The sequence below is a fragment of the Parambassis ranga genome, chromosome 15 (genome assembly GCF_900634625.1).
Source record: "Parambassis ranga chromosome 15, fParRan2.1, whole genome shotgun sequence".
NCBI classification, from domain to species: domain Eukaryota; kingdom Metazoa; phylum Chordata; class Actinopteri; family Ambassidae; genus Parambassis; species Parambassis ranga.
Genome location: NC_041035.1, coordinates 20,851,753 through 20,879,198, shown reverse-complemented (window position 1 = coordinate 20,879,198; position 27,446 = coordinate 20,851,753). Strand labels below are relative to the sequence as shown.

General features: G+C 46.9%; 2 protein-coding genes across 3 annotated transcripts in view; both read left to right on the top strand.

Moving 5' to 3' along the window:
• Window positions 1–27,446, top strand: part of LOC114446924 (DNA nucleotidylexotransferase-like) — a 67,907-nt gene that overhangs the window by 16,591 nt on the left and 23,870 nt on the right. The window contains exons 3-7 of one of the 2 annotated variants that reach the window (XM_028422838.1): window positions 3,516–3,620; window positions 15,102–15,272; window positions 18,224–18,295; window positions 18,473–18,596; window positions 20,896–21,028. In XM_028422838.1, the coding sequence (XP_028278639.1) occupies window positions 3,516–3,620; window positions 15,102–15,272; window positions 18,224–18,295; window positions 18,473–18,596; window positions 20,896–21,028 (605 nt within the window). Of the gene's footprint in view, window positions 1–3,515; window positions 3,621–14,817; window positions 14,947–15,101; window positions 15,273–18,223; window positions 18,296–18,472; window positions 18,597–20,895; window positions 21,029–27,446 lie in introns of those variants that run through there. The other variant, XM_028422839.1, reaches the window with a different exon arrangement.
• The window catches only part of LOC114447674 (DNA nucleotidylexotransferase-like), a 44,687-nt gene that overhangs the window by 3,153 nt on the left and 14,088 nt on the right, over window positions 1–27,446 (top strand). Inside the window, exons 3-6 of the mRNA XM_028424065.1 lie at window positions 15,102–15,272; window positions 18,224–18,295; window positions 18,473–18,596; window positions 20,896–21,028. Of these exons, the coding sequence (XP_028279866.1) occupies window positions 15,102–15,272; window positions 18,224–18,295; window positions 18,473–18,596; window positions 20,896–21,028 (500 nt within the window). The remainder of the gene's footprint in view (window positions 1–15,101; window positions 15,273–18,223; window positions 18,296–18,472; window positions 18,597–20,895; window positions 21,029–27,446) is intronic.

The window sequence follows — 27,446 nt, the reverse complement described above, 5'->3', positions numbered from 1 at the left end:
GATGTCAGGGCTCAGAGCAGACACACACACGCACACACGGCTCGTAAACACATTTCCCCCTGTGAATGGCACCAGGCGAGCCCGACAGCATATGGATTCAATTCAATTCAATTTTATTGATGGATTGGATTATCAGAATTGTCTCAATTCACAGAGACCCAGAACCTGAACCCGGTTTACACTGTACGATTTTGGGCTGTTGCAGACGAAAGACGAGCATCGTAGGAGAATCGTGGCGATATCTTTGGTCGTGGCTCGAAATCGGTGGTCTTACGTCGCACTGTGAGGCAGGTTCCACACCCAGATAAAATTCTAGCGGTGTCAGAAATTTAGGATGACCGTCTCACAGTGTGACAGCTGCTACGACCTGTCACTCCATGTTGATGTACGACGTAACCTGCGGTTGCCTGCGATTCAGTGAATGGTCATCGTACAATGTGCACGCATCAAACTTGGCGATTGTACCAAAGTTTATTAGATTCACGCATAGTGTGTCATGCAATGGTCTTATAAGATCGCTAAAAATCGCACAGTGTAGAAAGAAAGGAAGAAACCTTGAACAGGACCCGGCTCATAAGGAGAACCTTCCTGATGTAATTAATAGTAATTAAGACAAAGATGAGCAGCAGAGCCAGTCAATAAGCATCGGAATGATCAGGGGCCAGACTGCAGGTCAGCATGCAGGTCTAGAGAGAGAGAATAGTGCACTTAACTCTATAAATACTGTTTGTGTATTTCCAACCACAATAAAGGGAAACACGATTAAAGAAAATACCAAACACAGCACAACAGGTGACACAGCCGGACAGTGGCGAAACAGGAAGTGACGTATGCGTTCCCGACTGGAGGAGGGTGCTGCTGCCTCCTCTGTTTTCCACAGAGGAACTAACAGTTTCCATCTCAGACTGTCAGAACCGGTCACCATGAAAATCAGCGGCGTCACTTGTAGTCGGCTGCATCATTAAGAGTCGGGGCTAATGATGCCATGCTGACATTTATTGACCCGGCTCCCCAGGTAACCAGGAGCCCACTTCTCTGCTTGTTTTTGTGAAGCGGTTCGTCTCTTAAGCAAACGAGGGAGTGCGTGGCGGCGTTTATGTGCACGACTCTTCCAGCAGATTGTTTTTATGAGAGATAAATCCATTTAAGGAGCTACCAGGTGGAGATAAAATATTCCCCAAACAGGCTACTTCTTAGGCACATTTGCCCGAGGCTGTCCATGATAGTCTGGAGATGCAATATGTTTCACTGTCATAAATATTCCACAGCAAGTCAGGGAGGGATTGGAAGTATTAAAGCCATTGAAATGTGGTATTTTCCATTACTTCCTGGCTTCCAGGGAGGCTGGTTAGCCTCTTTAAGTGGAGAAGATGTAAGAATATCTTTAGCTTCAAAGGAACAAAAATGAAAAGGCACAGCATGGATTCAGCACCTGAACGTCTGAGAGCAAAGTATCTCCTGAACCGACAGGATCTTCACCTCGGGAGAGCCGCTCCAGCTCAACAAGAACTGACTGCACTTCACCGAGAAGATAGTTCTTTATCAACAGAAGGGAAGAAATGTCCCTACAGCTAAGCTGAGTTAGCCCATCAAACACTAGCATGCTGCTAACGGCTGCTGATTGGTCAGATTAGATTAGGATTGATGGGGACAGGAGGTCCTCCCTCCATGAGTCCTCACATATATTTCTCTATAGGGGCTCTGCTGCTGCTGGTTGGATGTGTCCAATCAGAACGGAGGATGCTGGGAAGTGGCTCCTGGTGACATCACTGATAGTTCTAGAAAAACATGACAACGTGATGAAGTTGCAGTTCCCCTCACAGCCACTAGGGGCTCTCTCCAGTTGTGAGAGAGCGGCAGCCTTCGGGGCTCAGACTTGAAGCCCATGCAGAAGTGTCAGAAGTTGTAGTTCACGCCGCAGAGGGCTGGCTCCAGCAGCGAGTCATTTCCCATAGACTCCCATGTTAAAATGGCCGCCTTCACAGCAGAAAAGAACATGTTTACAGCCTGGTACAAAAAACCACTGTGGTCTCAGATGATATGTTCTCTTCTAGTGTCAATTGTATGGGGGTCGTTTTAATTATATTCAGACTTCAAATTACGCATAATTAAGGCCGTTGCTGCTTTGAGTGACAGGTGGTTGCTGTATCACAGCGAGTTTCCTGCTTCCACGATCGCCTGCCCCCCTAAACCCCGCTCGTGCTCCCCCTCTTTGTCCATATTTGGAGTTTTGGCGGACGTGACGCTGCCAACATGGCGGCGGTCAGAGCGTCCCGGAGCCTCCCACCGAGCCTCAAAAACGGCTCTTCAGAAACAAACGTCATGGAAGCTCTGTCCGTAGTGTTTACTGTCAATGGTTGTGAGTCAATCCCCATAGACTGAATATGGTAGAACTTACAGACACAAACACGCTGAGAGCTGTAAACAATGAACTGTGTCTAATGTTTTAGCCGCTTAAATAGAAAACATGGTGATCTAAACAGTGCCCCCCTTCACTCTGCTGCCCTAATGTTGGATGGAGGAACAGACTCTGGTTCAGGTATAAATCCTGTGTGTATTGTGCACACTTTGGTTTAGTTACATCTAAGCCAAACAGCAGAGGCCACAGGAGAGGAGGCCAGGAGGGGGTTGGCTGCCTGTGACATCAGAGTGTATAATATCTGAGCCCAGAAACCCAGCCTGTGCATGCTGATGTGTTTGTCTCCACGGACCCACAATCCCATATTGGATTAAACAAACTGCTGCTGAGGAGGAAAAGTGATGGAGAAGCCCCTGTTGTATTTAGGAGGAGCGCCGTTTCTACGGCAGTTTCACTTTTGATTGGCAGAAAAATTGTGCCGTGAAATATATTCTAAGTTATTCATTTTTTTTTTGGAGCGGAAAGGCTCCTGGCTGAGAATAAATGATGAACATCTTTTGAATCCCTCACTGATTGATTCAGCCCAGCAGTGTGAGAGGTACGAGCTCCTTTCATCATCTTTTTGTGAGACGGCGCTGTTCCTCCTGCAGCATCGGACCCAGCCAGCTCTGCACGCCGACAATCTCTCCATCTTCGTCCTCCTCCTCCTCCTCCTCCTCCCTGTCCATGGGTCATTTTATGGCCACAGTGTTCCCTTGTGTGACGTCTAATTGTCTGGGGGAATATTAATATTAGTTTGGTAATCCTTTTGACACATATATTACAAATGGGGGACCATTTCTTCACAGAATGAAAAGGCAATTTACAGGAGGCAAATTGGATGATGGCAAGCAGATCTGTAATGCCACGGGTTAGGTAGCGTAATGGATTTGGATGCCACCAGACTGTGTGATGAGTGTCATTAGCCTGTTGCCCTGGAGACATACAGTCATAAAAATAACTTCTCCCAGGCAAATGGCTACATTCTGATGTAATTCAATTTGAACTCTGGGCTCCGAGCTCGTCAGGAACAGCCCAACACGCACAAAATAACACAATATTTGCCTGTGTGACTTCATGAACCTTCTTGTGTGTGTGTTTTTGTGTGTACATACAGGACGTGCTGCCAGACGCTGCTACAGCACCCGCTCCTGTGGCCGCAGTCTCCCAGTACGCCTGCCAGAGACGGACCACCACGGAAAACAATAACAAGATTTTCACAGTAAGCCTCTGCTGCTCTTACCTCCCTCCGAACGCTTTAACGTGTTCAGCCACCAGAGGCTGTCGTAAAAAAGCTCCCTAATCTGTTCTGCTCTAATTGGATGGCTGGCTCGCTTCACTCTGACGCTCTGACACAACTCTACCCAAAATACATTAACCTGCAAATGAGCAGCATCTGCAGCTGCGGCACGTTGCAGGCGCAACAGCTGACATGTCCACGATCCCTGGCACGGGGCTCCGGCACGGACACGCCCGCAGGCGCAGCGCGCCACGCCAAGATGGGCAACGGACGTGACACTCCTCACAAGCAGTGATGGATCTGTCGTTCCACCATCTGTTGGGCTGAGTGGGGGGGAGGGAAGGAGGGGAACATGGGCTGATGGGGAAGAAACGCTCAGGTTAACCCCGCAACACAAAGCAAAGATTTATATAAAGTATGTAAAGTTTATATGCTGCTAAGTGTGAAAGGAAGCTCAGATAGATGTTAGGAACAATCAGCCAACAATCAGTGAGAGGCCTGCCGTCAAAATGTCCGGTGAAAACAGTCCCTACAAAACCCTAAATTACGAATGAGGACAGGCCCTCTGCAGCTACAGCCCTGGTCATAGATACCAGGTGCACAACAAGACGCCATCGCTTCTCCCCGACTAGAGGATTGAACTTCTCAACGGCATGAATCCCTCATTAGATTTCAGCTAAATCTGCACTAAACTGGCCAAGACAGCTCGGTGGTCCTGTGTCCAGTGTGCCTGCAGAGAGAGAGAGAGAGAGAGAGAGAGGTCTGCAGAACCGCATCAAAACAGCACATATACTCATTTCAAGTTGCAGAGACATTTTAATTCAGCTGCTGTAGCCAACAGGTCACTGCAGGTAAAGAGCATTATAAACTGCCTGGAACATGTCAAGTGATCCTTTTCAGTTAATATAGTTTTATTGAGGCGTTTTAAAAACGCATATAGCGAACAGACTTTTTTTTTTTAAATCTCATGCTGGCAGCACACCGTGGTATTAAACTGGTGTGAGCCCGTCCCGATGTGTTTCTAATTGCTTTGGTAATTTTATCATGTTATGAGCCTTGTGCAGTATTTATGTTAGAAGTTACACATGGGTGTTAATTGACGGCAGTATTTGATACAGGAATTGAGAACCACTGCATTAGAGTATGACTGACTGAATGTTGTGTGAGTAGGCCTGGAATCCAGCGGAGCTCTGAAGGACTTCTGTGGTATCTGCAGCAGGTCTTCTAAGCTGAGGTGGGGCCTTCATGGATACTTGTTTGTCCACAGATCTGTGGTGTTTGGAGGTCCAGTCAGCACCTTGACCTGGTTGTTGTGTTCCTCAAACCGTCCCTGAACCATTGCTGCTTTGTGTCAGGGAGCATCATCCTGCTCAGGGTGGAGCTGGTCTGCAGCCATGCTAAGCTAGGTGTCAGGGTAACATCCACATGAGGACCCAAAGCTTCATCACAACCTCACACAAAGACCATCACTCTGGCCCTGCTGGCTCGCCTCCCTCCCATCCTGGTGCCATGTGTTCCTCAGGTCAGAGACAGGCCTCAGACCAGGCCGTCTTCTTCCATCACTCTGGGCTCCGGTCCTGATGTGTCCATTGTTGGAGCTTCCAGCAGTGGACGGGGGTCAGCATGGACACCCTGACTGCTCTGCAGCTGCACCACACACTGTGCTGCTCTGTGTGTTCTGACGCCTTTCTATCAGAACCAGCAGGAGCTTCTTCAGCAGTCTGAGCTGCAGCAGCTCGTCTGTTGGATCAGAGCACACGGACCAGCCTTCAGTCCTCAGGACCCTGTTACTGGTTCACCTCTGATCCTTTCTTGGAGCTCTTTGGATGGTACTTCTCAACCTTCTGACCGGAGCCATGATAAACTGATAATCAGTGAGACCCACCTGTCGGTGGTCGATGATGATGTGAATCTATACGTTTATATAAAACAGTTTAGTTTCCAGAACTGTGCGGTGTTTCTGTCTTTGCTGAACAGAACATCTCTAAAGTTACTGATTGGAAAAAAAAGAAGATATCGGTGGTAAATTGTGATGGACATTTTTTTAATTTTATCTGACATTTTACAGGCTAAACGACTGCCCCAAAAAAATTCATTATGAACTAATTGGCAGATTAATCCATAATGAAAATAGTAATTACTTCTAAGTTCAATCACACTGCTCTGACCTGAAGGGACAGACAGTACACACAATCATTCATTAGCATGTAGCTTTCCGTGGCGGCCTCTGAAGCACGGAGCGATGTTTGTCCCCGAATCTGAAAGTTTGAGAGAGAGAGTGTGTGTCTGTGTGTGTGTGTGTGTGTCTGTGTCTGTGTGTGTGTGTGTGTGTGTGTGTCTGTGTCTGTGTGTGTGTGTGTGTATCTGTGTGTGTGTCTGTGTCTGTGTGTGTGTGTGTCTGTGTGTGTCTGTGTGTGTGTGTGTGTGTCTGTGTGTGTGTGTGTGTCTGTGTGTGTGTGTGTATCTGTGTCTGTGTGTGTGTCTGTGTGTGTGTGTGTGTCTGTGTGTGTGTCTGTGTGTGTGTGTGTCTGTGTGTGTGTGTATCTGTGTCTGTGTCTGTGTGTGTGTCTGTGTGTGTGTGTGTGTGTGTCTGTGTGTGTCTGTGTGTGTCTGTGTGTGTATGTGTGTGTGTCTGTGTGTGTGTCTGTGTGTGTGTGTGTGTGTCTGTGTGTGTATGTGTGTGTGTCTGTGTGTGTGTATGTGTGTCTGTGTGTGTCTGTGTGTGTGTCTGTGTGTGTGTCTGTGTGTGTGTCTGTGTGTGTGTGTGTCTGTGTCTGTGTGTGTGTCTGTGTGTGTGTCTGTGTGTGTGTCTGTGTGCGTGTCTGTGTGTGTGTGTCTGCATAATGCCTGGTTGCTTCCTGGCGACAGTAAACACACACGTGTGTGCAGACATTCACTCACGTGTGAAGTGAAGCCCTCGCATGTGTGTGTCCACACGGACTCGCAGGTACAGATGTGTCTCACCTGGGAAGGGCTGCTGTTCCTCTCCCCCAGTTCTTTCCACAGCGTTTACTCCATAATTAGCAATCCCACTCGATTCCCCGCGATTAACTCATTATCTCCACGTAACGCCACATCAAAGGAGACTTTCTGATTAGAGGGAAAGGTTGTTCCAGCTGTGGACCTGAGGAAGCCAAAGGTAAAACACTTCACTGAGCCAGACTAAACGCAATTACCTTAACTATCCGAGTCAGACAGGCTGTTGCTTTGCTCTTTGACAGTAAACCAAGCCCCTGTTTAGAAATAAGAAGCAGCCAACCACCGCCGCCGGATATGAAGCTGTGCTAATGAGGGGCAGGCTATTGATCCACGGTGCTGAACCCTTGATGCCCCGCTGTCTGCCTGATTGCAGGGGACAGCAGTGATGTAACGTCTGTGAATGCACATGGAGAAGTATGGTGCTGGTGCTGTCAGCTGGCCAGTGCCACTGTCACCTAGCAACCACAACCATACCCAAAAACCCCCCGAACAAGAGCTGCCATGTGTTCTAATGGGGGGGGGGTTTATATGCAGGGCGGTGTAGTTAGACGCCGTACAGGTGACGTAGCAGAGCGCTGTATGAAACGGTGGGACAGGAACGCAGAGTTGAGACTCCAGTGGTGGTGTTGGAGCAGAGTCCAGCTTCAGGATGAGGTGGAGGAGGAATGGAGTGGAGACTGACTGGGAAGTGGACCAGAACCAGCAGCTGGTCTGTTGGGTCAGATCACACGGACCAGCTGTGTGGTCTCTCCATCACCCTGCTCACCTCTGTTCCGTTCTTGGACCATTTGTGATGGTGCTGACTGCTCCAGACCAGAACCACAGTCATCCCGTCACAGTTTGCTCCTCGTTTCCTGCCTCTGCTGTTAACGTTGAGGACAAAGTGTCACTGACCAGATGATCAATGTGATTCACCAGACCAGCTTCTTTAACGCCTAACCCCACCTGCGAGTGAAACACAGTGGAAGGAAAGCTGAGACCCCTGCTGCAGGGTGGAACCATCCACAGACTGTGATTATGCTGCTAGTACTGCTTCAGGTTATGGGATGGGATTTGTGTTGCACAGTCAGGTGTATGTGGGTCCAAAAAGATGAATGTGGTGTGGGAAACGTGCTGGTTTACTTCTGGCTCCTCACTGTGTGCAGATTCGGTTGTAGAGAAAAACGGTGCATTGCCGCCAGCTGTTTGTGTGATGAACGCACAGTGAACATTTGTAAATATGTTTGTGAGCAGCTCTGACAGTCACAGAGGAGTTACACAGTCTGATGGTGGACGGCAGGAAGGACTTCCTGTCCCTCAGAGCAGGGGGGCAGCAGGAGTCTGTTGCTGAAGCTCAGTCTGTCCACGGTGTTGTGGAGAGGGTGGAGGGTGCCCTTTGCTTTCATTTTTAAAAGTTACATTCATACTGTTCAAAGGGCATAAATTATGTTAACATGTTTTTAAAAATGTTTCTGTTAAAATTAATTTCCGTTGAATTATGGTCCAATCAGATGTCAGGGTGAGAGGTCATGGAAAACAGGAAGAGAGAGCGAGCTAACATGTTAGCAGTGGAGTTGTGTTGTGTTACAGTCTGCTCGGCATTAGCACTGTGCCACGTTAGCATTTGGTGTGATGTGTGAGTTAAATATGGTTATCACTGCTGATAGGTGGTCATCTGAAAAGGAAAATGATTGATTTATGTTCATTTAAATTTTTTAAAATTTTGCAAATAACATATTTTTTTTTTAGACAGAGACATTTGGGGAGCGCACTCAGCCTAATAGCCAGACATGCTAGAGGCGCTATTTGTTGTGGTTTTTAGGGTTTCTACAGCTGACTACCAGCATATCTGTGTGACAGAGATGTGATTGGGTGTTATTTGTTTTCCTTCATTCACGTCAAAGCATTTATCAACATGAGCAGCTGATGAGGCGCAGTGGGACCGCAGCACCTGGTGCTGTGTTGTGTTTGTGTGAAGCCAGCTCGACACAAAAACCGCTGCTTGTTGTAGTGATAGACCGAGAGGCCTCAAAACCTTTTCCTGGATCGATGGGACCCAGAGTGGAACAGTGCAGTGGAGCCTCCTCCAGGCTTTCAGTGATGCAGCTCCTGCTGTCTGTGCGGACCGAGGAGACCTGCAGTGATTCAGGAAGGAGCTCAGCATCCGGTTGAGGGAGGAGGAGGAGGAAGAAGGATGAGCATCGTCTCATCAACAGCACCCCAGTGAGGTGTCAATCACACTCTGGCAGCAAGTGGCCCTTCATTCCACAGCCATGCACTATTGATTTATTCCCCTCCGCTGCCTCTTTATCCCGCACCGCCTCTGCCTCGCTCCCGTATCACTTCTCCCTGCTCCTTTTGTTATGTCTAACACCCCCCCCCCCTCCACCTCACTGAGCTCTCTCTCACTGTGAGTGGGAAATCCACACCAAGCCCCCCCCTTCTCTTTTTTATAAGTCTGATTTTCCTGTCATCATTTCAGCATAATCCTGACATACGCCAACACCACAATTGACATTTGCGTCCTGGCTGATTGACACAGAGCATCGAGGCCTGTTCTCAGACATGTATACACTCATATAGATGCATGCAAGCAAACACACTGACAGGAGGGATGAATGGAGAAGGAAGCAGGTACACACACACACACACACACACACACACACACACACACACACACAGAAACACACACAGAATTTGTTTGCCTGGAGCAAAAGACCTCCAACATACAGCAGTGTTAAAAAATGTATTTTAGAATTTTCTATTTTTCTGCATAAATATGACAAAAAACATGTTTTCACACAGTCCTGAAAGTAGAAAACCCAAACAAACAAAACAAAAGACAGAAATATTTCACTCATTTATTCAGAACGATCTAATATGACGTGTCTGTGAAACTTTAGCAGAAGCAGTTTATTTAAAGGCCAAAACGCTGATCTATCAAAGTCTGACCTTTACCGAAGTGTTGCATGCTACTATCAGAGGGGACGTCTGAGAAAAGCAGCTGTTGCTGCTCATTCATAAATCCACAGATGGATTGTTTTAAAATGGAGGCCACTGTTACTCCGCCTCTGTGGTCACTAAACAAAGATCACATCAATACTAACATGGCGTACATGACAGAGCTGCAGGGGAAAGTCTCTGCTCTCTAAAGAGAACACTGCTGCCTGTCTGCATTTTGTTGAAGATCATGGGGACAAACCAGAGGGCTGCTGGGAAAATATTCAGTGGACAGATGAGACGCTGCACTCTAGTATATTAACCTATGCCATCTGTGAAGCACGGTGGTGGTAGTGTCATGGTCAAGTCAGTCCAGCTAGAGTAGGATTGAATCCAGATCGCCTTTGAGCTGGATACATTCAGACCTATTTTCAAATCTGGCTATCACACACGCGTGTCCGTGCTCAATCCAGATTAACCCGGCTTGTTTGTTGTCTTCCAAACCGCTAGGTGGCGCCTCGTAATATACAGAGTTCGTTCAGGCCGCGGTGGGACCGCCGTTGCATATGTGTTGTGAGTTTTTTTGTCCCGTGTCGCTTGTTCCTTCATTTTTTTGCTGGTTCAAAAAGCAGTTTGTTCTTTTGTAGCCCTGTGGAAATAAACTCGGGGCAAAGCTGTCGTAGTTCGGCGGTTGTTTACATACGGCTTTCGTACGCGACCTGGACACTGTCCCTGTGAACTGGAAGTATGACGTCGCTAGCCGCATTTGCGTTCAGACCTGAGCCAGATGTAAACCAATCCAGCTAGATCCACCTCCAAGAGGTGGACTGAAATCAATCCGCAGATTCTGCGAGAGTCTGCTAATCTTGAAGGTTCTCATACTTTGGCCATTCAAAGATACAATATCGGATCACTTTCCTGAATACATAACTGGCTTCTAAGGGTTAATACTGTACTGACGAGAACTGTTGTTGACGTGGAGGGAGTGCTGACCCATACCTGCATCAGAGGCCACAAAGTCACACTGTAGTAGTTAAAAAAGGAGTGAACCTGTCTGTTGGTCTTGGAGAGATGCTATTGATCCTTTTAACCCTTTTCATTACAAATATTCGAGAACTCTTTTCCACAAGGTATTCATCAGACAAGGGATGAAATCCATCTCCTGGATGTTAATCGTGTTCAAACCCTTCTCAGCGGTCTGTCTGACCTCCTTTCATGGATTCTCTTTGCGCATGCAGCGAGGCGGGCTGCTGCGCGAACACGACTCACAGGCATGTCCGTGATATCCGGTGGTGGGGGGTAAATCGGCGCGCTATATCAACGTCCCTGCACACCAGAGCACCCCCCACCAGCATTAAGTCCTCATTAATTAGACAAATGCATTTGCAGGGTGGATTTTTCAGCCCGCATCGTTGGCTACACACACACACAACTGCTAAAACAACATGACAGCCGACTCGGTGTGTGTGTTGTTGTATGGGGTGTTAAAGTCCTGTTTAACGTTTGCTGGATGTTTGCATGAGAATGTTGTTGCTGAGAACATTAAGACAGAAGCTAAACATGGATTTATGGTTCTGCATCAAATCTGTGCTATAGCTTAAAAATGCTAGTACAACAAGGACGGTAGCAGCTGTGACTGGTCGTCTTGGTAGCATGGACTCGATCAGTTTGTAATTTAAAGCTAATAGAACAAAATGAATCCACACAAAACAATGTTTAGGAGGTCTCTGGAGGTCTGTGTCTCTCAGCGATCGGACATGAAGTCCATGAACGTCCCTCTGATCTGAGCTGCAGAACGTGCAGAACATCCTGTCATTGTTATGTCAGTCTGCCTCGTGGCTCATTCTGCTGGCCAGTTCTGGACAAATTACTAGTTGTTTGAAAATCAACACTATTTGTAGATGATTTTCCTCACAGTGGAAAGAATAACATTTATTTCAAATGTTCTCTTTTTCCTGAAGGTCTCAGAGAGCTCTATAAATCTGTCTGATCTTTGTCTTCTTTCAGGACTGGTAAAAAATCTGCTGATGTTTCGGATCACATTTAGGCAGGAATATAGAAAATTCTACAAGGTTCAGAGACGTTAGAGCACTGCACATCTCTGCGGGGGAAACATGGTCACTTCGTTATGCTTTGGATTGTTGTCTGTATCCTAATTTAACCCTGCAGAAAAGCCACTGGTCCAAACACATCTACACAAACTGCTCCCTAATACACCCTGCTCACTAAACACAAGCATTGCCCTTTAACCTGCCCAATAACAAGCTTGCTTTTCCAATTTGTCGCATGCTGTGAGGAGAGCCCAGCTGTGTGTGTGTGTCTGTGTGTGTGTGTGTGAGGTGTAAAGGGTCGTTTCCTCCATGTGCTGCAGTAAACGGGTCAGTGCGTCTCCTGGGTGAGCTGGACTAAAGTCTGCTGCTCACTGACCTGAGGCTGCACGTCTGTGTGGGACTGCGGGTGGTGCAGTGACCTCAGATTGCAGCTTGGCTGGAGGAGAGGAAATGAAGGCGTACATGTGGAGGATACGCTGAGCCGGACTGCTTTCAGTTCCTGGGTTTCAGTGTTCGTCCTTCAGCTGCTGTGATATGTCACTGATTTTATGAGGTGGTGACCCACCTGTGCGACTAATTTCTCCTGGAGAAGACATTACACACTCGGTGGTTAGAGCTGCAGAGCTGTCATCAGTGCTGAATGGAATGAATGTGTTTGTAAGTGGGTGATTAGCAACAGCAGTGTCATTGTAATCAGAACTGTTTCTGAGTTCAGACCTGTTTGAAGGAACGCAGGCAGGCTTACAAATATAAAGACTCTGATAGACAGCCAACCAAAGTGGACTTGTTCAGTCTTAGTGCTCCACCATCTCTGCGGAAACCAGACATGTCAGCAGAAACACCTCATACACACTGTGAAGCACGGCGGTGGAGGACTGATGGTTTGGGCTTGTTTTGTAGCCACAGGAGCTGGATACCCTGCAGTCACTGAGTGACCATGAAGTCCTCTGTAAAGTATTCTAGAGACAAATTTGAGGCCACCTGTCTGACAGGTAGACAGTTAAAGCTTGGAGGAGACTGGGTCATACAACAGGACAAAGCTTAGGATGTCAGGATCCAGCCTGGGCCTTTCTATGTGTGGGTTTTTCTCTGGGTACTCTGGCATCCACATTCTAAAGATGCGCTCATTGGGTTAATTGGTGACACTAAGGCCCCATTCACAATGGAGAAAGTCAGTCCAGCTAGAGTAGGATTGAATCCAGATCGCCTTTAAGCTGGATACATTCACACCTATTTTCAAATCTGGCTATCACACACATGTGTCCGCGCTTAATCCACTTTAACCCAGCTTCTTTGTTGTCCTCCAAACCACTAGGTGGCGCCTGGTAATATACAGAGTCTGTTCAGGGCGCGGTAGGACTGCGTGCGCACATGCGTCGTGCGTTTTTTTGTTTGTCCCGCTGTTTGTTAGTTACATTTTTTTATATAAACTCGGGGCAAAGCTGTCGTACTGACGGTTGTTTACATGCAACTTCTGTTTGTGACCCGGTGACCCTGACAAAGCAGGTTCAGACAAAGGATGGAGCTGACAAAGTGTGCACTCCTTTCTCCACTCTACATGTTGTAGATGGCACCATCCTTTTTTAGAGTAACCTCGACCTTTAGACGTCCACTGAACGGACAGCTGACCATCCAGTGGCTTGTTATATAGAGAACTGGGCTCCAGATCGATACGCTGCATTTGAATTTAAATGTGTACAAATGACAAGAAGGCAATTTCTCCTTTAAGGCTAATAATAATAACAATAAAAGTCACAGCTGTTGTTGGAGGCGTACCGAGTAAAAAACGCCAAATTAGGCCGGCGTGGTGAGGCGGCGCAGTCGATGCAATTATCACATTTCAGTCGTTTAGCGGCACACAACAGAAAAATGCTTTGGCAAGACGTGTCCTCCGAGGACTTCCCTGCAACTGCACATTAGCGTGGTGTGTTCTGTGCTTCTATAAACGAGTGAAATGTGATAATTGTATCAAATCAGTTTTCTGTGACATTTCAGAGCAGCGTCTTCTCCTGCTGCGCCGCTGCAGCTTCCTGCTTCCATCTACTCCTAATGTCTTTTTTCATTCCTTGTTAAGCAGCTGGCTCAGTAGAAAGGAAAAATACCTGACATTTTATTTCAGCGGCTTGGATTCTGTTATAAGCTCCTGCTTCTGTCAGACACATGAAGTGGTTTGTCACCTGTTTAACTAACGAACGGACATGTTGATGATCCGGCGTTCCCATGGCAACGTGTTTTCCTCCTTTTTGGCTCTGCACTGAGGAACACCATCCAGCTGAACGTGGTGCCAAATTCACCAGATCAAATCTAACATGATGAACAGAGCCAAAAGCCCTGTTTCACATCGGATCACTTTACCTTGTAATTTTTCAGATTTATCCCCAGTGTTTGTTTAGTGTGGCTCAGGATGAGCAAAGTCTGTGTTGTACTTAAATGTACTGCCGTTATCCTTACTCAGTCACATACAGGCCATGTGTTACAAACGTCAGAGCATCTTGAAAGGCAGTGTGCATGCTGCCGTGCACTTCAAGATTAATTAGTGCTGTTTTTGGTTTGTCTTGTGCTCCTGATTTTAGCAGCGTGACCCTCTTGAAGTTTTTATTCGTCATCCTAAAACCGCCTGTTTGGAGAAAGATGGCGGCTAGTTTGTGGTGGAATTATTACTTAACAAACAAGAGTAAGCACCAGGCAGCCACTGAGACAGATAAATTGCAGTACAAGTCTGCAGCCTCTAGGGGCTGGCTTCAAACGTGAGTCAGTCCTCACAGACCTCCATGTTAAAATGTCCACAGCCTGGTACTAGCCCTGTTATTTGGTCCCAGTTGCTGGGTTCCCTTTGAGCGCGGTGAATTAATTATTGCTCACTCATTTGGTTAATTAGGACTTGTCTGGTTTGCTAGCTGCTTGTTTGGTTTTAGTGCTGCTAACTGCTACTTGCTAGCCTTCAAAGGTTGTGCTCCTCATTGATTGGATTGGGTGAAGCTTGTGATTGATGGTTCGTCCAGTGACCTGTGTAATTTTTGTCTTATACAAACACTCACATCTAATTCGATCCATGTTTTTAAACTATAAATTATAGCAGCTCCCACGGTTGAACTGGAGTTTGCTATAGATTTTATTCCTGTTTCTTTCTGTCTCCTTTGAAAAGAGGACAGTCCCTGGCTGACCCCCCCTGGGGAGCCTGTTGTGAACAAGTGGAAAATGACAGGTTCCTGTCTGCTGTTTGCCAGCCTCTAATGTCTCTGTCCGGTCATCCATAATAAAAGCAACATGCAGAAGGTCTTACTGTACAGAGACAGGAGCAGGGAGGAGTGATGGAGGACAGGAGACGCTCCTCATGTCCCTGTCAGGTTCTTCCACGGGTCAGTGCTCCTCACATGTGAATGCACACCTGACACATTTTTGCTCGGCCTCTTTTTTCTGCTCCCACGTTTCTCTGCTTTTTTAATCTTTGGTTGAAAAACAGGTGCTTCATGCCTCAGTGTGCTGATTAGTTCTTGTCTTTGTCTCCTTGCAGGACGCGTTCGAAGTGCTCGCAGAGTTTTATGAATTCAATGAGGTGGAAGGTCCCTGTCTGGCCTTCAGGAGGGCTGCGTCCGTCCTGAAGAGTCTGGCCTGGTCTGTGCGCCGTCTGGGAGCCACGGAGGGCCTGCCCTGCCTGGGAGAGCGCTCCAAGTCTGTCATGGAGGTAGGGCTCAGAACGACCTCACTCAATCCAGGAAGAACCAGGAGTATCGTGTTGTCACTAATCTGGTTAATGCACAACCACTGACAGCCCAGTAGACGACGTAGTAGACGAAGGCTCAGCCTCTGTGAGGTTAATCCGCCATTTTGTTGTAAATGGCATCTTATTCTCCAACATACAATAGCAATTCATGTTAGGGGTTCACGTTTAATATAAAACTCATCAACCGAGGGCAAATCGTTTCTTTCTACCAGGCTGGAAACATGATTATCTCTGTTTTACATGTCACCATGGAGTTTTGGAGCCAGCCCCTAGTGGCAACAGGGTGAACTGCATCTTGTATTAAATTCGAACAAGATCACACCTCACCAAAGTGAAACAAGTGAAAATGACAACAATCAGAACAGGAAGTGGTCTGGGTGCTTTAGGGTCATAGCAGTTATTCCACATCACCTTGAACATTATGTTGTATGTGTGAGGACATGTTAGTCTGCACACCCACCAGCACCCTGGAGTATAAGTACTTATTCCATCATTCCATCAGATGTGCAGCACAGAACTGTTTGTACTTTATTTACAATCTTAGGCTGAAGCTCAGGCTGCTCTACAGGCAGGTCTACCAGGCTCCGTCTTCTCAGCCTCCCTCTTCAGAAATACTCGACTTTCTGCTCAGCAGACTGTATCTGCAGAAAAATATGGTTTTCTGGAGTTTCATCTGTCAGGGATTGAAAACTAAATCAAAGATGTTCATTCTTTCAAAAAAAAAAAGGTTTAGAGTCGACTCACACCTGCAGCACACGCTGACAGACATCAGACAAATTTATTTGGTCTGATTGGGTCATTTCATCCCCTCACCTGCAGTGGAGCTCGGGGCAGGCTGTCAGGAAAGTGTCGAGAAATGTTTGCTCGCAGAGAACGCAGAGTCCCTGTAGGACAGCAGGGCGAGCTCTGCGATCCGACTCTCTGACACTTTAAACCCAACACACACACCGAGCAAGCCTCCGAATCTGTCAGAGCTGTCAGCGCGCAGGCAGATTCATTAAACAGAATAACATAAACATCCCGGGGAGACCGAATTAGCCTGCCTGCGTGTGACCTCTTCTCCTTGTTGTGTCACATGACTCAGATGCGCGGCGACTTCTCCTTTCACTCGGGTGTCTCTTTGAACAGATCGCCGCTGAAAACAAGAAAACGACATGACACGAGAAACAAAGTGAAACCAAACAGAGGAAAACAAAACGCTTGATGTGGCGGCGAACATCAGAGTGACACTCTGTCAGCCGCTCACTGCTGACTGCACATCCAACCAGGGGAAAAGATATAAACCTACTGACATGAAAGTCTGGGAGCACTGAGGCACAGTGTGGGATGAATACTCAGTGTGTGTGTGTGTCTGTGTGTGTGTGTTACAGAATATGTGTTTTTTTCCCGGAGTGTGTTGAAGCATTATCCTTGGGTTTGAGGTTGGCCTTTGCTGGAGGGTGGAAAAGGCGAGGTGGACGGGTGGATGCATGGCTGAGCAGTGAAGGCTTCAGACTGCACTGTACTCACAGGCTGGATCTCAGCTGTTCATGGATACGAGCCGTCGTCCCTCTGTGCACAGAAACACACAAAGAACACACAAAGAACACACAAAGAACACACAGAGGCTGATAGGGCGGTGGTGGTGGTGCAGTGGTCTGACTGGGGCCTCTCTGTGTGGAGTCTCCGTTCTCCCTGTGCTTGTGTGGTTCTCTCCGGGTGCTCCGGCTTCCTCCCACATTCTAAAGACGTACTTAGGTTAATTGGTGACTCTACAATCGCCTGTAGGTGTGAGTGTGAGTGGTTGTCTGTGTGTTGCCCTGTGATGGACTCGTGACCTGTCCAGGGTGGACCCCGCCTCTCACCCATAGTGAGCTTGGATAGGCTCCAGACCCTGTGATGAAGCGGGTTAATAGATAATGGATGGATGGAAGATGACTGATATTAACCTGATTTTAAATGCAGGGAAATCAACCGAATCTGGGGAAAACCCATCAGTACAGGGAAGAAGAATCAACTTCACAAACAGATTTACACAGCAGCGTACCTGTGGTGACGTACACACTGTGTCAAACTTGTTTCACTTTATTCTCATTTTTCTAATTTTTTTCTGCTGCTGCTGAATAAAATATGAGTCTTTACAAAGAGTTTAAAAGATGAAGCACAGCGCAGCAGACAGTGTGTGTACCTTTAACCACAGGTGAAAAAACATTACACCTAAAATTCATCTTCGTGTAGGTGCAGCTCCCCCAAGCAAAAAAAAAAAGATCAGTTCATGCTTTAAATACTCCTGTCATGGTCGCACATCAGTTTAATAACTTTTGACATATTAAATAAAGTAAATATCACTCATTGCCGTTTCATTCATGAAGTCAGAGGTGGTTGCATGGTTCAATTAGTTTCCTCGTCTGCTGGATCCTGGAGAAAAAAAACTAAAGTTTATTAGTCTCCAGTAAAATGTGCATGATTAATAAGGACTGAATGAATACAGGGGAGCAGACAGACACACGGAGCGAAACTCTGGAATCACTGCTCCGGACAAGGTTCACATGTTACCATGGCAACAGACTACATTTAGGTTACCTCGCCGTTTGAAATGGACCTAACGTACTTACCTCCTGTTTCAAACTGTAACCCTGGAGATTCCCTCCTTCCTGGCCCAACATATTCAGACCTGCTGTGAGCGCTCAGCACAGGTTTCCACAAACACACTGCAGAGTAATGATAAAAATAATGGCTGCTATTTATTTATCTGTTGTTCTTTTAGCGTACCTCACTCATGTTTCTTTTTTTAACCGGTTGTAGTTTCTAGAAAAAGAAAACTAATAAACATTTAGCCCGCAGGTGGAGTGACAGCAGCTGATGGAAGCAGAGCAGACGTCCGCACAGACAGCACTTTTACTAATAACATCATTTTCTTTAATGTTCTGCAGGAGATCCTTCAGTCCGGCCGCTCCTTTGAAGTGGAGAAAATACTTTCTGACGAGAGGTATCAAACTCTAAAGGTCAGTGGATGAAAAACAAATCAGCCGCTGGTTTGCTTCCTCCGGTTTGGAGCTGTGAAGCGGCTCTGATTTGCCGTCTGTCTTTAAAACGTGTGAATGCTAACAACCCCTTCTGAGAAGAGCCTGTCACTTCAGAGCGTGTCTCCTTGATTACGTCCTTTCTTCGTTTCCTGCCAGCTGTTCACGAGTGTGTTTGGGGTTGGACCTAAGACGGCGGAGAAGTGGTACCGCAGAGGGCTGCGCTCATTCAGCGACATTCTGGCAGAGCCCAGCATTCATCTCAACCGGATGCAACAAAGTGGTACATCAACATCTCTCTGTCTTCACTCTGCCACTTCACAAATTACAGCTCCAGTTCTCCTTCAGGAGAGGCTCAGAGAGCTGATCGTTAGTTCTCCCAGGGGGGGTCTGCATGTCGTTTTTTGGGGATTTTTTTGAGGCAGAGATATGACCAGCAGGGAGTTTATAGTAACAGCACAATGGTACAGGCAGCAGGGGGATTTCTGTATGAAAAGAAATCAATGCACAGAGAGCGTGAGAGGGAGCGCTTACCGCGGGATTCATGAGTGCTCATCAATCAGCCGGGCAGAGAGGGCCTTCAGCAGAGGCTGCTCCCTCACAGCGGCCGCTTTGATTTGTTTGTGCTAAATGTAAAAGAGCTTCGGCCAATTTTTCTGTTGGGATGCGTCGTCCATCACTTCTGACCGATCGGACTCTAAAGCTCAGAGCTGGAGCATTTCAGTCCAGACTCACACCAGTAGTCAGTAATTTTGAGGGCAGCAGTGGCTCAGTGGTAAAGCAGGGTTCTCCAACAACCGGAAGGTTGGTGGTTCCCTGGTGTGTGGCGCTCCTTGCTGGGCAGCCTTAAGCAATTTCCCTGATGGGATTGTTTAAGTATTGCAAAAAAATCAATGCATCCTAATATTTTGTGGAAAAAAACAATCAATCAATCATTCACACACACACACACATACACACACACACACAACCCATCCAACGTCAGTTAACTTGTTCTAAAACAGAGATGCTGTCACCATGACAGCACCTGTTTGTAGAAAGTATAGATAAGTTAGTGAATCATTAATCATAAATACAGATTAAGTCTTGAGTTTATCTTTAAAAATATACACACTAGCGCCTGTCCTCAGGTCCTCAGGTCCTCTGTTAGTACCTGAGGACCTGAGGTGTCCCAGAGTAAAGGCACATCTGATGAATGAGACGTTAAAAGATAACTCAAAAACATCGTAAAATGAACTCTGCAGCTGATGAACATGATGAACAGAGCAGAACAGTTTGCTCTGGGGGAACTTGTCTGACCTCATCACCCTTCACCAGACTTTACAGAAGCTTCATGGGCTGGACAGAAACCAGAGTCAACAAGTCATCATCTAAATCCTCACGCTCTGCTCTAAAGCTGCAGCAGTTTGAGCTGTTAGCTCTTCCACAGGAACATCTTCAGGACATTTTCCGCTGGTCTGTGCATCAGATGTCAGATGATTAATGGACGGACGGATGGATCGATAATGTAAACAGTCATCAGCTGCAGATCTCTGACTGCACTGCAGCATTCAGAGTTACACCTTTGCAACCAAAGACAGACTGCACATGGTGTCCATTTACTTTTGAGTGTGTGTTTGTCACAGACGGCCTCCTGCTGTGAGCTGCACGTGTGTGAAAGGGGCCCCGCAGACAGTCTGGACCTGGTTCTGTGGCGCTCGGCGTCTGTGACTGATAAGGACGAGTTAAAAGCTGGCTTCACGTCACGCGGAGCTGAAAGCGCCTGTGCAGACACGCAGCTTCGCTCTTACAGCGGCGGGATGTTGTGAATGTTTTCTGCTGTCACACCGAGCAGCTGCCGTCATTAACCTTGAATTCATTGTTTACTTTGTCAAAGGAGTTTCTGGCTGTAAAGCAGAGCTTTGATGGATGAGTGGGAGTTTAGGTCAGGCCGAGGTGGATGAGAACATCATTAATTCTGAAGGCATTTGGTCATAAAGTGTAAAACGTAAAATGTACACTGAGACTGTCAGTCTGACTCACATGAAAAGAGATGAAAAGGCAGAGATACAGAAAGACCTGCAGACAACATCACTGAGACGCCACAGAGCGCAGATAAATGAAATACTGTTTTCATTTGTCTGCTTTCCCTCTGCTCAGTGGATGCATGACGTCCTCATTCTAAACATTTTGAGCTCTGCTCGCAGTGCAAACAAAGAGTGAAGGATTTCACCAGGTCTGGAACTGAAGCGTCAGAGAAGACCGTCAGTAGAGTCCTGCTCTAGTGACGGTCTTCTCTGACGCTACAGGAATGGACTGCAGACTGCAGAGAAGACACCTCCAAACCACTGAAGACTTGGTCCATGCAGGAGACCATCAGGTCTGAAGGAGCCTGAGAGATCCAGGAAAAATGAATGAACGCACAAAGAAAACACATCAAATCGGGTCGATACCCATCAATCCGTGTCTGTAGGTGAACTCCGTTAGTCGCCTCCTGTCAGCCGGCTTCACTTTTTTATTTTTAATTCATACTGACTCCAGAACAAAATGGCTGATTGACGGCTGGCTCACAGACTAATAACCACGCGGTGTTTTCCCTGCAGGTTTCAGGCATTATGGAGACATCTCCAGGGCTGTCAGCCGAGCGGAGGCCCGAGCCCTGGGGAACATTATTGACGAGGCTGTCCGAGCGATCACAGCGGACGGCGCCGCCGCACTGACAGGTGGCTTTCGCAGGTACCGGGCTTGTCTCCTTCTCTCAGTGTTGATACTACAGATGACACAGCAGCACTTTCTAAATGCACAGGCACACACAAAGGAAGTGCTCAGGTCCCATGTGTCTCTTCATTATTATTAGGATAGAAGTCACAGAGTGAGTGTGTGGGCGGAGGCATCAGAGCTGCTGGAGTCTAACTGCATCCTGCAGCTCTTATGAATTTTGAAATAAAACAGTTTAATATGACATTTAACGCTGCAGATTTCCATCATAAAAGAACAAAGTTGGTGGTACAGGTCATTTTGCATTTACATTAAGACAGACAAATGCACTACACTGTCAGTCACAGAGTGCAGGGAGAGTGCTCTTTTAAAGCTACCTGCTGAGTGCGACTGTGCGCTCACAGCCAGTGCTGCCTCCTCTTTGTGCTGCTCTTTTTTATGTGCTCCACTAAGCGAGGAGCACTCTGCTCTGAGCTGTTGTAAAGATCCAGCCATAACCAGTGGCTTGTGAGGTAAATAATTCAGAAGCAGTCTGGCAGTGGGGACGGGCGCTTGCCTCTCAACAGGGTGACGGAGCTGCCACAGATCAGAGCTGATGGTCCAGTCTGAGCTGCAAACACCTGGTGTCACCAGAGAGAAGTTTCCACTTTCAGCTTTATTCTGCCACAAAAATGACCACTTTTGAAACACGGTGATGTAACTCATGGTCTGAGGCAGTGTGTCAGCTCCATACCTGAGTAAATCCTTAAAGATCTGTCATGTTAAAAGATCAGCTTGTCCTCATCAGGAAAACGTAACACGAGGTCACAACTTAAAACACAGAACAGGATGCACAGGTGCATATTTCTCTGAAGGGTAGGTGAAAACAAAACAGCTCCCAGTGTCAGGTGGACTCGAACCACGGATTCCTTAGTAGTCAGAGTGTGTTGCAACCTCTGGGACTAAACATGTTTACAGTCTGGTTCAGAAATCCATTCTGGTCTCTATATTTCCTTCCTGCTTCCACTGTCTCCCGCCCACCTCGGCTCCACTCGCGCTCCCTCTCTGTGTATTTGGTGTTTTGGTGGACTGTGAAAGTCAGAGCCTCAAAACAGCTCTTCAGAAACCAACAGGTGACATCATGGAAGCTTCATCCACAGTCTTTACTGTCAATGGTTGCAGATTGAACAGACAGGAAGTCAGACACAAGGATAGAGCATTTACAAAAATAAAACAACATTTAGCCATGACGGTGATAGAAATACTGAAGACATGGTTCAGGGTTAGTGGATTTGCTTGGTGCCTCTTTTACAGCATCACAAGTTTTAAAGGAAAGTATCAAACAGTACATGCAGCATCTTCAGAGGGATAACTGACAGCTGGAAGGGTGTTTGATTATGTAAATAACAGCTCCTCGGGGGGAGGAGAGATGAGCAAAGTGATTAAAACATCATGGATAGTTAACATCAAGAATGGAGGGGAGGAACATCTCCACGGTTACGGGTCAGGAGTCTGCTGCCTGTCATCTTCAGACACACACCGCCTCCATCTCACTGCGACCTAATTGGACTCACGTGGAGCAGTAATTGAAGAAGGATGACTTGTACATTATCAGGCACTAATTCACCTTTTATCTCGTTGAAAAGCAGACATGGTTTCAGCACAGCAGGAGGCGATATAAGGCCCATTACTCCAAAATAGTTCACATGCTCTCCGAGACGCCAGCAGCTCCACTAATAATACTCTTCCAGTGTGACACGTTTGAAAGTGTTCCCCTCTAAAGTCCTGTCAAAGCTCCGTTTAATTACCTATAATTTCCAGTGTGATGTTGAGTCTCTCATTAGCTCCATCTCTACAGCCGATGGCCCTCGTCAGGAGTGGATGTATATTCTGTGCTTTAAGATGCTCGTCTCCGGCGACTCTTTCATCTCGGGATAAAAAACACACAGAGATACCTCATCCTCCAAAAGTTTCACACAACCAGCGCCGTCCTCCAGTAAACTCCGGCTGTCATCCACTTCAGAGACAAACAGCGAGCCAGGATCCGGTGATGCCGCTGACATTAGCCTCATTGAAAGGACAGCTGTGGAAGGCGGGTGAGGATCCTTAAAGCGCTTTTGGAGGAGGATTAAAAATAGATTAGGCAGAAAAATACAGCTTCCACGAGCGCTGTGTGTGAGAGGCTCACACAGTGTTTATTCCAGCGTGAAGCCGGCAGGCCCCCGCTGTGGATCTTATTTAACATCAGCTTGTCTGGAATATGACACTGATGAGGGGTGTCTGCCCTCAAATCCTCCGTCAGAGGCCTGAGTCCACCGAACAACAGCTGAGATGAGCAGATTTGTGTGCAGTACTCTTGTTTTCATGTCGTCACATCGCTCGGATTATCACCTTATCACCTCGCTGTTCAGGCTCAGCAAGAGATTAAGACTGAGAGTGGCCCGTGTGTTTAGTCCCATTGTCAGAGGTAATGACAGCTCAGTCAGGAGAGACTCAGCTGACTGAATGAAGTGAGTTTATTGCTATACAAGAGAGTTTCAGACCTGACGCGATGACCTCACCTAAAAGGGGGAAGGGGTAGGAGCCGCTGGAATCAGAAATCAGAACCTGCACTAAGAGCTTCATATGTGCTGCATCAGACCTGGGCCATCAGCAACAAAGAAAAGAAAAACCCAAAAGAATGAAAACATAGAATAGAAAAACACAAGTTTAGACAGAAAAAAGGAAAAACACAAGTTTACATTAAAAATATAATTTACAACCCCCCACAAGACAAACTTACATATTTACAATAAAAACAAAATCACAAATTTCGAAGAAAAAGATTCTAATTTACACTAAATATACATTTTCTGAGACTAAATTAAATAAAAACCAAATGTACAAAATAAAAAAATAAATTGTGAAAATATTTACAAAAAACCCACAAATATGTAAGAAAAATGCAGAAAAAAGTAAATTTTAAAAGGAACACATCACAAATCTGAGAAAAATAGAGAATACTTATAAATGAGGAGATATTCCAACAAATAAACATAATAATTCCGCTCTAGCTGTTGTAGTTTGGAGTCCCTCACCTGGAATAATGTACATATGATTTTGCCTGCATGTTGAGTCGGTGATGAGAAGAATCCTTCGCTCTTTTGTTATTCTTCATGTAACACGTGTTTTCATTTGGTCCACTTTATTCCTGACCTACAAACCGTCTTTGCTGCAGACCACAGACTCTGTCCTCACTGAGCTCCTCGTGCGGCTGAGCTCGCTGCTTCCTGCAGGCGCCTGACGTTTTCCTGCAGCAGCAACACTTCCCACATCTGTATTATTCATACATGTCGCCTCGTCATCCACGCACATCTGTAAATAACCATGTATGTTTTATGGGCTTTGTGCAGAGCCGCTTCATAATTTAACAATTTGCCTCACGCAATAAAAAGAAAGCAGGCCGAGAACTTCACAGCAAGTGTTGTTAAATCTGCTGATCTTCGTTTAAAGGAGCGCGCTGCGCGGGGCGTGAACAGGCCGCCGCAGCTTATGTTTCCAGCTGGATTTTCACAGCCACAGTTCCCACTGAGCCGCTTAATGCTGAATACAAACAGTGTTGTGAAGGTGCGCCATCCGAGGAGAGGAGGAGGAAGACAAACAGCCTGACATGTGGTCATCAGCTTTTTTCTGCTGACTCAGGTGGAATTAGAGCAGCTGCACTGACCTGACACACACTGACGCTGCAGGGCCACCCGGCTTCTTCCTCAGCTAACCTGCCGCTCTGTGTCGTTTCCCTGTTACACACACAGTGAAATCAGATGTTCTCTTTTAGCCCTGATCAGAGCTGAATTTATGCTGATGATCTCTTCCTGTCTCTCAGGTTTTTTTATTCATGGCACACATTTCTGCAGCGCAGTGGAGCGAGTTTTGCCAGCGCAGCAGAGGCTAGCAGAGAACAACTTAAGCACACTGTACAAGCTGGAAGTGTTGTGGAATCTCAGCTCTGCCAATTAAGAGTGTTCGGAGGGAAGATGCTAACTCAGCAGATGGAAATCTGTGATGCATTCTCAAATAGCCCCCCCCCCTAGTCAACTCATTAAAGAAGTGTCCGTTGCTCACGTAAAGACCTACAGAAATATCACATCATTCTCTCCACTCCTCTGTTATTTGAGCAGCAGGATGAATGATCTGCCTGTGAACCTGTGAGCCAGCCACGCTCTCCATAATTGCCACAGGGGGTGACTGCTCTCTGCCAGGAACGCCTACCATTAACATTCTCCTGCCTTGTGGAGCTCTAATGGCTGTTTTCTAATGCTTCCTTGCTCCCTGAATTAGCTGCGCTGACCTTTGAAGCTGTGTCACAGCCTCTCTCTGCCCCTCTCACACCGCTCGCCCTCGCTGCCGTCTCTCATTTGTCAGGACGGATCAAACACGCCTCCTCTGGAGCCATATCAGGCCCGGCAGTCACTGTCACCGTGCTTTGTTGTTAGCTGGCACTTACAGCTGCAGGCCTGCACCTATTGTTTATCAAAGAGTGAGTGTGTGTGCTGGGTGAGGATGGTTGGAGTCCATGTGGGAGACTCTGGTGTCTCTGGAGTCTCCCTAAACTCCCAAAACAGGCAGAGAGGTGGAGCATGAGTGGAGCTGAGGAGTGGCAAGGTGTGTATGCATGGAAACATCTGTGACATGGCTACATGGATGTGTATCATCCCTACACTCAGGTCTGAACGCAAATGCAGCTAGTGAATCCGGACAGTGTCCGGGTCGCGTACAAAAGCCGTATGTAAACAACCGTCAAACTACGACAGGTTTGCCCCGAGTTTATTTTCCACAGGGCTACAAAGGAATAAACTGCTGTTTGAACCGAAAATAAACGAAGGAACGAGCGACACGGGACAAAAAAAAACACACAATGCATGCGCACACACGGTCCTACCGCGGCCTGAACGGACTCTGTTTATTATGAGGCGCCACCTAGTGGTTTGGAGGACAACAACCAGGTGGGTTAAGATGGATTGAGCGTGGACACGTGTGTGTGATAGCCAGATTTGAAAATAGGTCTGAACGTATCCAGCTTAAAGGTGATCTGGATTCAATCCTACTCTAGCTGGACTGACTCTCTCCAGTGTGAACAGGGCCTGAGTCTACCTAAACAGCAGTCCTGGAAACAGAAAGTTCATGCTGTGAGTCAGCACCCGCCTGTCATTCATTTTAAATCTTAATATCTAATTAAATCTAGTTGAAATGATAGATAAGTCTTCCACCACAGCTGTAACACCAAACAGAGCCACACAGGGTTCGTACCCGGCTGTAAACATCTTTACTTCTGCTGTAAACTTGGACATTTCAACATGGAGCTCTATGAGGATTGACTCACTTTTGGAGCCCTAGAGGCCACAAAGAGGTACTGCAGCTTTTGACACCTCTACATTTCCTCCATGTCTCAGCTGGAGGTTGGAGAAGACTGTGCCGTTAATGGTGCGACTTTGACACTGGTGGTTTGTGTCATAACTGATGAACGAGGTGGAATTTAACAGGTTACTATGATCACAGGAACCCGCTGCTACCGCTCCATCTGACTCTGCTTTGAATCATCAGGGAGTTAAAGGAAGGAAAACACCTTCAACAGGTGGCCGCGCTGTCTCACACACACACACACACTGAGACACCAGCTCATGGTGTAGACGCATGTGGGTGTTGCCAACTGCTTCCATATTTGCAGCACCAGCCGTAGCGCAGCTCGGACGGATCTGAACTGGTGGATGATCACACTGCTGGTAGGAGGAATAGATGATCAGCAGGTGGGGTGTGAACAGAGCGCTCAGATCAGCTCCTCTCAGACTGACCTTGAAAGCATTAAAAAACACACATCTATATTCGGATGCTCAGGTGATGGGATTGACAGCTTTCACACTGTTGTGTTTGCTGTTTCACACAACGTCCACTAGATGTCCTCAGTGTCAGATTGCAGTCACATGACTCCCACACCTGCCTCACCTGTTCTCCATCAGCACCAGCAGTGTGTTTGTTCCCGTTGGTTCTCTTGTCTCCTACAGCTCTTCGGTCCATCATCGTATAAGTTCTTACTTTAAATAAAAGTGAGGCAGCAGCAGCAGCTCAGGCTGGCGGCGCTGCTCTGGGCTCAGGTGTGTCACATTTACAGTTATTTGACTTTCAAAATAAGATTTGGATACACAAATGGCACATTTACATCGCTCGCTCTGCTCCATCTTATACACCGATACCACAATGTCTGTTCCAGGAATAAACCCTGAAGCAGCAGGTGTTAAATGTGTGTGTGTGTAACCGCCCTCCTGTCCACGCGGCGGGTCTGATGCCACATCATCATTTGATCATGACTTGCTGAAGCACTCTGCAGTGGTGCTGACAGGGATGATGCGCTCTGTGAGCCCAGTCAGGCTCCAGCTGCTTCTGGTTCATGACATTGATCCAAGAAGAAAATGATGGTTCTCAT